This window comes from Bison bison, unplaced genomic scaffold (assembly GCF_000754665.1).
Source record: "Bison bison bison isolate TAMUID 2011002044 unplaced genomic scaffold, Bison_UMD1.0 scf7180017864373, whole genome shotgun sequence".
Taxonomy (NCBI): Eukaryota; Metazoa; Chordata; class Mammalia; order Artiodactyla; family Bovidae; genus Bison; species Bison bison.
This window is the reverse complement of record NW_011494945.1, coordinates 3,811,328-3,822,194: the sequence shown is the minus strand read 5'-3', so window position 1 is coordinate 3,822,194 and position 10,867 is coordinate 3,811,328. Positions and strand designations below refer to the sequence as shown.

Sequence of the window (10,867 nt, the reverse complement as noted above, 5' to 3'; positions counted from 1 at the left end):
TCTGCATCTGCCGTAACAAAGCTTAAACTGATTCCAAGTAACTAAACTGCATCCCAGGAGGGGAAATAACCTGCCCATCCCATGATTTGGCAGATTACCAGGCTTTCACCTATAAAACTCATCTACAACTCTACCCACACCATCCTGCCCCCGGTAGTATCCTCTGGGAATGGTGTCTTCTGGTGCTATGAAGTTAATAAATTGAGTGACCTTATCCATGGTAGCCAACATTTTCGTCTACTTTTCAAGACTTGAAAGGTTACTAAAGACTTGAGGGAACGCTTGTCTCTCTGATATGATATGCCATTTTTTCCTTGGAATTCTCTCTATGCTAAGTCGCTTCAGTCATGTGTGACTCTTTGCAACCCTTTGTAGCCTGTCAGTTTCCACTGTCCACAGGATTCTCCAGTCAGGAATGCTGGAGTGGGTTGCCATGGCCTCCTCCAGGGATTGTCTGCATAAATTCAGGTAAATCAGAGATCCGTAGGGCTCAGGGGCACCCAAGTTGGGAGTCAGTATCACTTTTTCCTTTTTGAAGATTGCCAAGTACTTTATAAGTGATTGCCTTGGGAGGCAAGATGAGAGGGTAACTTTTATGGAAACCTTACTTTCCTGAAATTTATTCAAAGAATATTTATTGAGCACATACCTACATGTCAGGTACTGTTCTAGGTTTTTACAACACATCAGTGGATAATAGACAAAATTCATGAAACCTGACACGTAGGACAGTACCTCTATTGTTGCCTTTCTTTACACAGACTGTGTGTGTGTGTGTGTGGTGTGTGGTACGTTGGGGGCATTGTGGTTTTACTGCTTATACTGAAATGACCTCTCTGAGCCAGTGTGTGTGTGTGTGTGTGTGTGTGGTATGTGGTACGTCGGGGGCATTGTGGTTTTACTGCTTATACTGAAATGACCTCTCTGAGCCAGTCCTAAAGAGAAGGGATTGGCTTCACGCCTCAGTGTGATGAACCTGAACTGTGTATTTACTGCTTTATGGTCTTGGTTGAAGTCTGTATTCACCGATTAAGGTAAGCAAAGACCCTACTTAACACCCTGTACTGCCATGTTACATACAAGGAAATAGGGCCCAGGGAACAGAAATAGCTCCGTGTCTTCTGAGATATCCCCTTACAAACTGTGAGCCCAGAAATGAGGCGGTTCTTAGTGGACAGAAGGTGTGTGTGGGCTAAGTTGCTTCAGTCATGTCTGGCTCTTTGCGACCCTTTGGACTGTAGGTGGATATATATTGTTGTATGTTTATAGAATGAGCAGTTTGTGTCTATAAACGTGTATGGTAAACACTTAAAACCATACTTCTAGATGAGATCATTTGTGCTTCAGCTTTTATTGCTGTGTGCTCAATACTTTGTGTTTTGCAAGTCACAGTTTCATGAGAAAATGTTCAGTTGTTGGAACTCATCTTTTCATACCACTCCATAATGAAATGTTGCTTCACTGTGAAGCTGTTGGAGGGTACCCTCTCCCAATCAGCTATGGCCATGAGATAAGGATGGTAGGGTACAGGCCCGAATAGGGCTGCTCCTTCAAACCGGGGCTATGGGAGGCCTCATTTTGAAGGTGCTTTGAACAGGCAGGGGTCATGAGCGACAACCAGTCAAAATTACTCCGAACATCCATCCATGTTTCTTTATATGAAGTTCCAATATACTATGATTAAAAGAAAGGACAACTGCTCCCTAGACAGAAGTTGAGAGAAGATGGGGTCCCATCTAAGAACTGAATCAAGCTTTTATAAATGGTAAACTCAAAAGTTTCTGAATGTCATTGTAATTGTAGAGAAGATATTAAAAAGAAGAATTTTTGTGGTTCTAGTCTGCATACATGTGAGTCTGTGTACAAACCAGTTGGAGCTACTGGAGGTCCAGCCAGTCTTCAGCGTGGCTGGTGGAGTTGACTTTGGGCCACTGCTGAGAATGAAGGGACAGAAGGGCCCTCTAGGATGTCTCAGGAAAATTTTGGAAAAAGAAAATGGCAGGGTGTTTCAGAGCTACTGCCTCCTGCTTTGATCTAGTGTAGGAAATACTGTGAGGGCTTAGTGTGTTTGAAGCATTGGTTCAACCTATACTAGTTAAGGCCCTACTGGATTCAGTCTTTAGCCCAGAAACCACATTAGCCCAGAGCCCCTTAGCTCTCAGAAGGTTTTGTTTGGTCTGCCCAGTGTTTTTTGTCATTTTAATTGCTGTTGTTTTTAATTAGTTACTAACTGAAAAATCAGGCCATTTCAACCCCTCAAATTTCACATTTCCATCTTCTTTTGGAAACTTTGGTCCTTTAAGACTTGTGTTCTTCTATAGTAATAATTGGCCGAGTACCTGCTGCCCTTCTAGATGAGCCTTGGCAAGTGCCCTTTTGATTTTCTGTCAGACCCAACCAGCTTCACTCTTATGATACCTTTCTGGCTTGGTAGGTGGTTGAGTTTGTGACTCCAGCTTTGGAGACCAGCTGAGGGTTGGCCTCAGCTGGATGGCAGACAGTCCCCTGGAGGCAAGAAGGAAGGGGACACTCACGCTGGCTCTGGAGGTAGGCAGCGGTCCTGTTACCAATTCTGGCTCCTCAGTCTAGCTGAATGACAGCTGGCACGTTATTTAACAGTTCTAAATCTCAGGTTTCTCACCTGTAAATGCTGCCTTGTAGGATGTGTGATTATCAAGTGAAACCTACTTCAATTTACCTTATTGTGAGGCTGGCACTTAGTAAGTCCTCTGTGAGTAGATATTAGCTATTTTCACTGGTCATCATCATCATTATTAATGTATCAGAGACATGAGGGTAGTAGGGGAATGTAAATAATTACATATATATATGTAAGAGATTAGTTTATTTCCTTAGTAATTCCTCAAAACATTTTATACTTCCTCCCCATACCCCTGTTACTCCTCTTACATACCTTCAGTCCTGTTGATATGAGGGCCTATTTTCTCATTTTGTCTTCAATGCTGATTTTCTTTTCATATATAATTCTTTTATTTCAGTTTCTATATTTTAATATCCTATCAGCTAGTAAAACCAATTTTTCCTTTTCTAGATTTTATTACTATATATACCTTAATATGATTATAACATTTTATAAATAAGACTATTTGTGTTGTAGGTATGTGGGGAAAAACTTTTAATAAAAGGACTTTTATACTTTAAGTGGATGCGTGATTTTGTCTTACTCTTTGCTATATAATGTCCTTCATGATTCCTACAAAATGCACTGTAACAATATCCTACAAGAGCCTCTCCTCACACAATTTTATTTTTCTTTTAAGGAAGTAAAGGGAAAAAAAGTAAGCATTTATTTGATTGAGGCATCCTTTTTTTTTTTTTCTTATCTGGAAACAAATTACCATTCTGATAATTTGTTAGAAATTTATTAAACCTTGATAAGCCTAAAATATTCTTGCTATCCTGATAGACCAAAGTGGTAAAAGCAAATCTGATCATCTAATTTAGGTTTTATGTAAATCAGTAAATCTTTTCAGGATAAAGGAAGTATACTAAAGACAGTTTGGTTTAAGTTTAATGTTACCGTCTCTAAATGAAAGAGGAATCTGAGGATCTAGCCACACTTTAAAAATATGTGCCAGTGTTTATTTAGAATCCCTTCTATTTTATTAGAAACAGGAACAGGAATTTCACCAGCAGGAAGTTATAAAATACAGGTAAGTTTAATGCTCCTTTGATTGTTATCCATGGCAGACATCTTGGATCCAAGGTAAGAATCCAAGTAAGAAATAAACATCCAGTCCCTGATGACTCATTTAAGTCCTGCTCAACTAGATGAAAGCTTCTACCGAGAGGAAGCACTGCCACTCCTCCTGGCTGGCCTTGTGTTTCTTTCAGTGCTCTAAAGAACTTTGTGCTTGGATGGCTCTGCTGTGTCAGGCTGCTGGACAGGAGTTGATGCTCACGGCGCCGCTGACCAGGGCTGCTTTACTGAAGCTCACTGGGCGCCCGTCAATCACAAAGTGACGGATGCAGCCTGTGAAGGGTCTGCCAGGGGCCAAGCGTGGTGTCAGTAGAGACTCTGGAAAAAGAAATGAACACCCAGTTTGCAATCGAGGCATCCCAAGCCCAAATACTACTTTGTGGCAAAAATACATGTCATAACCACTTACATTATCAAGATGATTTACATGTCAAAGATGGAATATAGTAATTTACTTATTTTTTTAGGAACATTATCTGCTTTTGAAGTAATATGAACATGTGGTAATTTTATTTTTTTTATTTTTATTTTTTTTCTGAAAACAAGTTTTATTTAAATAAGGGTTTAAATACATTACATAACATTAAAACTGAAGAGGGGAAAAAACCAAAAAACCAGTTTACTTCACACGGCATTGGGCAGCTGTTGCCAGTAAGCTGCAAGCTCTACAGCTACGTGACTGGTAACATTGGTTTGAAATTTGTTCCCTTGTCAAAAGTTTAACTGATAGAAGGTTGGCCTCACATTCTAGTTTGGACATCAATTAGCTAGGACATGTCTGGTCATGAAGACCTTGGTGGCAAGCCAGATGTCCTATCACCTTCCTGGAGGGTGGCTGCTCTAAGTTCTGCCCACCCAGTCACATTGGAGACGTCACGGGATCCTTCCCTGACCACCGAAGGCACCCTCTAGCAGCACAGCTGCCACACCCATCCTCCGCTCTCCGCTTCATCGGGGACTGTTCAGGTGGTGACACTTTCTCAGGGCAGGGAACTTTGCAGAGGGACTGCCGAGGAGCTTCTGGCCAGACATAGCCATCTGTGATCTTGGGGCTCTGGACTTGGCTGAAACATCACTGTTATTGCTTTGTTTCAGGCTGGACACTGCCAGGCGCCTACTGCTTGACCTCTGTTTAAATGAGGGACTTCAAGACTAGACAGCATGGCTCTTTTCAGTTTATTGCATGAAGGAGTTACACTAGTCCAAGTTAAAAGCAGACCCCAAATGGTTACATTATACAAGCTGTGAGGTTTTTAAACTTGTGACAAGGGACAGAAGGGAAATTCTACTCATTGCAAGGAAATCCTCACTTAAGCTTCAGTGAGCCAAAAGCACTTAAAACCCATGAACCTTCAGCTGGTCGTCCTTAGCCAGCCCAATCTCTACCAGGAACTGGCATATGTTCTTGCGCTGGTCACCCTGTAGCTGAATTACTTCTCCATATTCTGGATGCTCAATTACAGTACCATTGCAGGCAAATTTCTTCTTAAACGCCTTCACTAGTTTCTTTTTATCGTAATCATCAGCGATCCCTTGGACAGTAGTAAGGGTCTTCCTGCCGTTTCTCTGTTGAATTCTTATATGGATATAATCCTCAGTGCCAGCAGGAAGCAGATCATCACCCTTACTTGCATCAGCAAAGGGGTCGAAAGAGTGGAGGTTCTGGATAGCGGACATACGATATGATTCCTTTTCCTCGGTGGAAACGGCCTGCGGAAGGCGGCGGCGGGAGAAGGCGGGCAGGGGGGACGGAGCGTCGGGAAGCGAGGGGGCTCAAGGGGGAGGCTGCTGAGTCCTCGGCGGCGGCTCAGTGACTGGGGCCCATGTGGTAATTTTAGAGTTTTGAGTATAATTCAGCTGTGTATTTACCACTGAAATTTACCACTTACAAGTAAAATCTCAGCAGTGAGTTTTCAGGATTTGCTTATGCTTTTTACAGTTAATTTCACCTGGGCCTCACTTATTTTGTATGGTTTACTGAGACAGGAAAGAAAATTCAGCTTCCAGACTCTTCTTGGAACTGGTTAATGTTTCTGTTTAATTTGTATCATTTACCCTTCATCCTTAATCCTCCACATTTTTGCCAAGCTCATAAAATATAATGAGAAAATAATGAATTCAAATAAACTAAATTTTAATTTTCCTGAGCTCTCAGGGTTTAAGAACTATAAATAGGATAAAGACAACTAGCCTAGTCTTTGTGTGGGTACAGGTGCCCTGGGGTATGCCAGAGGAACTTTCTCCCCTTATCTTAATTAGAGATCTGGAAGAAGCCTTGTGCTTATTAATTGTACAGACACAATTAAATGTGTTGAAATGATATAAGCAATATAATTTAAAGCAATTTAGGGAGCTTAGGAATATCATGAAATTAAAATCCATTTAGTCAAAGTTTATTATTAGGTACAAAACAGCTATGTGAACAGTGGCAGATAAAAAGATGGAAAACACTCAGAAATCAGTAACTTGGGAAAGAACATAAAAAAGGACAGCAAGTTAAATACCATCAGGCAGCTGTAGTAAGTTTTCTAAGCGATGTAGATTAAGAATATGCAGAAGCTTTGTTTATTGAAAATCACTGAAATAGTATTTCATATTTAGAATGATAAGCATCAAGTTCTAGATTTGGAAGGGGCCTAAGAGGTCAATTCCCCTTGTCTCTAGATTAGTATGACTTTTTGTCATACTTTTGTCATTCTTCAAGACTGGGCAGTGTATGTACATCATCAGAATAAAGAGTGAACAGGAAAGAATATAAGGGGTAAAACATCTCTTTCTTCTGTTCATTTTAGATACTAGTTTTAGAACATGGATTTTGACTCTGCCCAGGCTTACCACTGTTTGGTTCATGGGGGACAAATTCTAGAGGAAACAGTTCATATAGAAATTATGGTTTGCATAATTCACTATACAATTTATTACAGTGGTGGCAAAGTGCCCCAGAACCCTAAGTAATTGATTAATAAAATCAACACATGATTTTAAGAGCAAACATTTCTCAGGTTGAAAGCTTGACTATATACAGAATAATGCAAGATTTTCAGCAGAGGAATACATAGTTGTTAACTCAAAAACTTAACATCTAATTTTGATTTTTAAATGATCATACAATAAAGTTGAATTTTCTGATACAAACTTCATGAATTTCAATGCATTAACTCTTTGTTGATAGAAATAGTGTGTTACCAGAGCTCTGCCTGGTATAAGAGCACTGGTTGGGATTCTAAGATTTCAGTATACACAGTGGTTTTGTTTATGCCTAATTTCCTTAAGTTATTCTTTTTCATGCCCCAGTTTCTGATGTGATTTTAGTGGAGTTAATCTTGAACAGCTCAAAAATTATGTAATTAATGATGTTCAGCTTAAATTATACTTTTTGTCCTAGACTTGCTGCATGATCTGTAGATGGAATTAAAAGCTGCAGTGGTGCAGGCTAGTGGGTAGACCTCACTGGCCTTGCTAATTCCTGTGTGCTGGCTCATTAGCTCAAATTTGCTATTCATAATATGTCTCAGGTAGGCAGAATTTGGCTTCAGGTGGATCCTGCCCAGCCAGCCTGTGGATCAAGTCTTGTAGTGAGAGATCATGGTAGTGTGTCATGCTGGAATGAGACTCAAAAAACCAGAAATCAGAGAGAGAAATATGTGTCTGAATGATGCAGTAAGCACTTCAGGTGCAAAGTGAAGAACAAATACTGTAACTTCTGTGAGGGAGGGCCATGCTTGTTTGGTCCATCTCCTGGAGCCTAGCACACTGCTTAATAGACACTCAGTATCCCAGGCGGTGCGAGTGGTAAAGAACCTGCCTGCCAATGCAGAAGACATAAGAGATGCAGGTTTGATCCCTGGGTCAGGAAGATCTTCTGGAGAAGGGAATGGTAACTCACTCCAGTATTCTTGTCTGGAGAATCCCCACGGACAGAGGACCCTGGCGGGCTATAGTCTATTGGGTCGCAAAGAGTCGGATATGACTGAAGCGAAAGCATGTACGTTTGTTGTGTGAGGAAGTCATGCTCTCTGGAAGCAAGAAGTACGCTATTTAGCTTCAACAATATTCTGCAGTGAGTGCCATAAAAGTGATATTCAGGGTGGGGTGGGGCGGGGCATGTGTGTAAGAAGTGTGAGTTGGATCCTCAAGGTCAATAGGAGTTAAGTTGGTGGAGAAGTGGGAGAAGCAAGAAAGAAGAACATTTTCTAGAAATTGAGGCCTTTTGCTCTTGTGTGAAGGCCTGGAGCAAAGTTCACTACTGAACATTCAGAGAACTGCAAGCCCCAGGAGGTAGGGGGAGGCCCTAGCGCAAGGGGGCAAAGTGGGGAGAGAGAATCAGGACCTTGCATGCTAGGCTGACTTTGATCCTGTAGGCCTCTGGGAACCTGCAATATTGTAAACTATGTTGTGATCTCCAGGAAGAAAGCAACGTGCAGAAATGGAAGGACTGACAGCATCCGTCTTCCTCACTGTACCTGCATGAAGTGCAATGTGGTCTTTGCCAGTATTTCAGAACTGAAGCCTGGAGCAGGAGGAGAGGATTAAGGAATGGAGACAGGAGTGGATAATAGAAGTAAAGCAGAAAGACTGCTTTCTGAGGGTCTCCTATTGCATCAGTGAGTTGTTACTGTCTATACTGGCATTTTGAAAAATCCACATTACAAAGCAGAGGACTGCTTAGTTGCTACTATTTTGTGAGTACCCAAGACTGGATGCTTAATCTTTCTCACTCTGTTGGTTAAAGCATTATTTGCCTTTACATGGGTCAGTCTAAAATAGTATAGTTAGGATGCAAGGAAAAACTATGTTAAGTTTTTCCTTTAAATCCTCACCAAATGCCAGTTGTAAAAGCTTGGTTTTTCCCTCATGCTACCTTTATCATTCAGGTTTCTCTAGTGAATGAAGTGTGTGAAATAAACACTCAACAAAAGGTCATGGTCCCTGCTTTAGAGGCTTAAAGTAATTGAGGGGGGTCCATAAGTGCCCCATCACCATCTGGGACTATCCACCATTCTTGGCAGATGACAGCATTGATGTTACTGATGATGTTTACAGAACTGCAGCTGGGAACCTCTCGCAGGGAATGTCACTATGTAGGAATAACAGAACTTATGGTCTGCAGCTGTTTCCACGTTTCACACTAGTCCTGGACGGGAAGAACTGTGTATTCTCTTAGTGTGGAAGAGGAGTAATTGTCACCAAACTTTTAGTCTTCTAAGGTTCTCAGATCCTACAGCAGCAATAGCAAATGAGTTTTCTTTGTGTAAGAGAGAAAACAGTGTGTTTCGCTGTGTGTATGTGACAGGTGTGTGTAAAGAGAAGAGAAAAAATTCAGTAGACACAGCAGAGGGAGAGTAGTATCTACTGTTTAGCATGCTGCGTGTGGTTCTTATCTGTTACTTTGTTTTGATCCTCGGATGTGCTGTGTGCTTCGTAACTGTCAGTATACATTTTCCTATGAAAGGACGTGTGTGTGCTCAGTCGCTCATCACGTCCGACTCTTTGTGACCCCAGTGACTGTATCTTCCAGGCTCCTCTGTCCATGGAATTTTCCAGGCAAGAATACTGGAACGGGTTGCCATTTCCTACTCCAGGGGATCGCCCTGACCTAGGGATTGAACCCACATCTCTTGTGTCTCCTGCATTGGCAGGCAGGTTATTTACCACTCCGCCTCCTGAGAAAGTCCCCTATGAAATGACATTGTATATAAAGTTCTTGGAGTTCCTAGGTGAATTATAAAAATACATAGCTCTTAATACTGTAATAACAGTTATGAGAACTTAAGTGTTTTTGGATTTGGAAACCCGTCACTTTAAATAACTCTTACCTGGAACACCTCCAACAAACACAGGCTCCCTGTGATCGACTGGCTTTGGATTTAGGGGTCCAACCACGTGGTTCACTTCAGAGTCTACATCCAACTGAACCACATTTGAATCTCTAATAACTGAAATACAGGGAAAAGAGTGGTCATAAGTGATATTGAGGTGATTAATTTTCACATGAAAGGGAATAATTTACTATAGCAATAGGTTTTATTTATTCCAGAATAAACCATACACTTCCCTCTAATCACTGAAAACATCAATGTCTAACCAATCACTGTAAAATTTTCCTTTGAAAGGGAGACTATTTAGAATACTCTTTCTGATACTTTTTCTTTGCTTCATAAATAATGCATTATTTAAACAACTCCATAAGACTATTCTGGCAGCATTAATATTTTCAAATCACATGTGGATTCAATATACAAATTTTAGTACATTAGCATTTATTCTCTTTTCTTGACTACTTTTAGACTGTCAGTTATTACCTATTCTGTCGTATAAGTTATACAAAGTTCTTTCAAGTCATCATGTCAGAGGTGGGTGTATAGGCTCACTTTATCAGGGAAACCCAGGACACACAGCTTTCCTCACCTGTAATTCTGTGCCATCTGCCATCACAGAGACTCTGCTTGGGTGTCACTGAGGTGGAAAAGTCTCTGATGCCATTGTTGACTTTCACTATGACCTGTAAAAAACAGCGCACATTGTGGAATTTCATTTCATTTCTCCTGTTTGGGATAAGATGAGATTTCTTAGATTTACCACAGGGAAGCAAAACTTTGAACATCCAGACAGTAGCTTTGCAATTTGAACACAAGGGGTCACTGTTCAGTAGACTAGAGGAAATGTGTTCCTCAGAAAGAGAACAAAATAAAGACACCGGAGAGAAGAGGGGGCAGAGGAACAGTAAGATAGCACAATGAATTCCTTTAAAGATGGAATGTGCTGTACAAGGCAGGTAAAGGTACTGAGGAAGAGCTGGCCTCTAGGGCCAGCTGCCTGGGCTCATACTCGAGCGCTCCTACTTCCCTCACTGTGCCACGTTTCTTATTTGCAAAATAAGGGTGATAACTGTAGTACTCACTTCACAGAGTTATTGGGATTAAAGGAGTTAATCCATATAAGGCATTTAGAATAGTATCTGACCCACACTAAGAACCATATAAGGATTTGTTCTCATTGTTATATGGTTTCATAGAATATACTGGAACTCAAATGAAAATCAATTATATTAAGTTAGGGGCATTGATGAAAATATGCTTCATATTTATTTGAATACTCTCATGAATGTTCTTTAGTAATATTATTTGGGGATGAAAGTGGTGTTTA

General features: G+C 40.9%; 2 protein-coding genes across 5 annotated transcripts in view; both read right to left on the bottom strand.

Annotated features, from left to right (window-relative positions):
• Positions 1 to 3,576: 3,576 nt before the first annotated feature.
• The window catches only part of LAMA4 (laminin, alpha 4), a 149,592-nt gene continuing 142,301 nt past the window's right edge, over positions 3,577 to 10,867 (bottom strand). For all 4 annotated transcript variants that reach the window (XM_010856579.1, XM_010856578.1, XM_010856581.1 and 1 more), the window contains 3 exons: positions 10,130 to 10,223; positions 9,538 to 9,657; positions 3,577 to 4,039 (listed from right to left, as the gene is read on the bottom strand). In XM_010856579.1, the coding sequence (XP_010854881.1) occupies positions 3,894 to 4,039; positions 9,538 to 9,657; positions 10,130 to 10,223 (360 nt within the window). In that variant the 3' untranslated portion in view covers positions 3,577 to 3,893. The remainder of the gene's footprint in view (positions 4,040 to 9,537; positions 9,658 to 10,129; positions 10,224 to 10,867) is intronic.
• Positions 4,254 to 5,554, bottom strand: LOC105000632 (eukaryotic translation initiation factor 1). Its single transcript, XM_010856577.1, has one exon. The coding sequence runs from the start codon at positions 5,396 to 5,398 to the stop codon at positions 5,057 to 5,059; it is 342 nt and encodes a 113-aa protein (XP_010854879.1). The 5' UTR covers positions 5,399 to 5,554; the 3' UTR covers positions 4,254 to 5,056.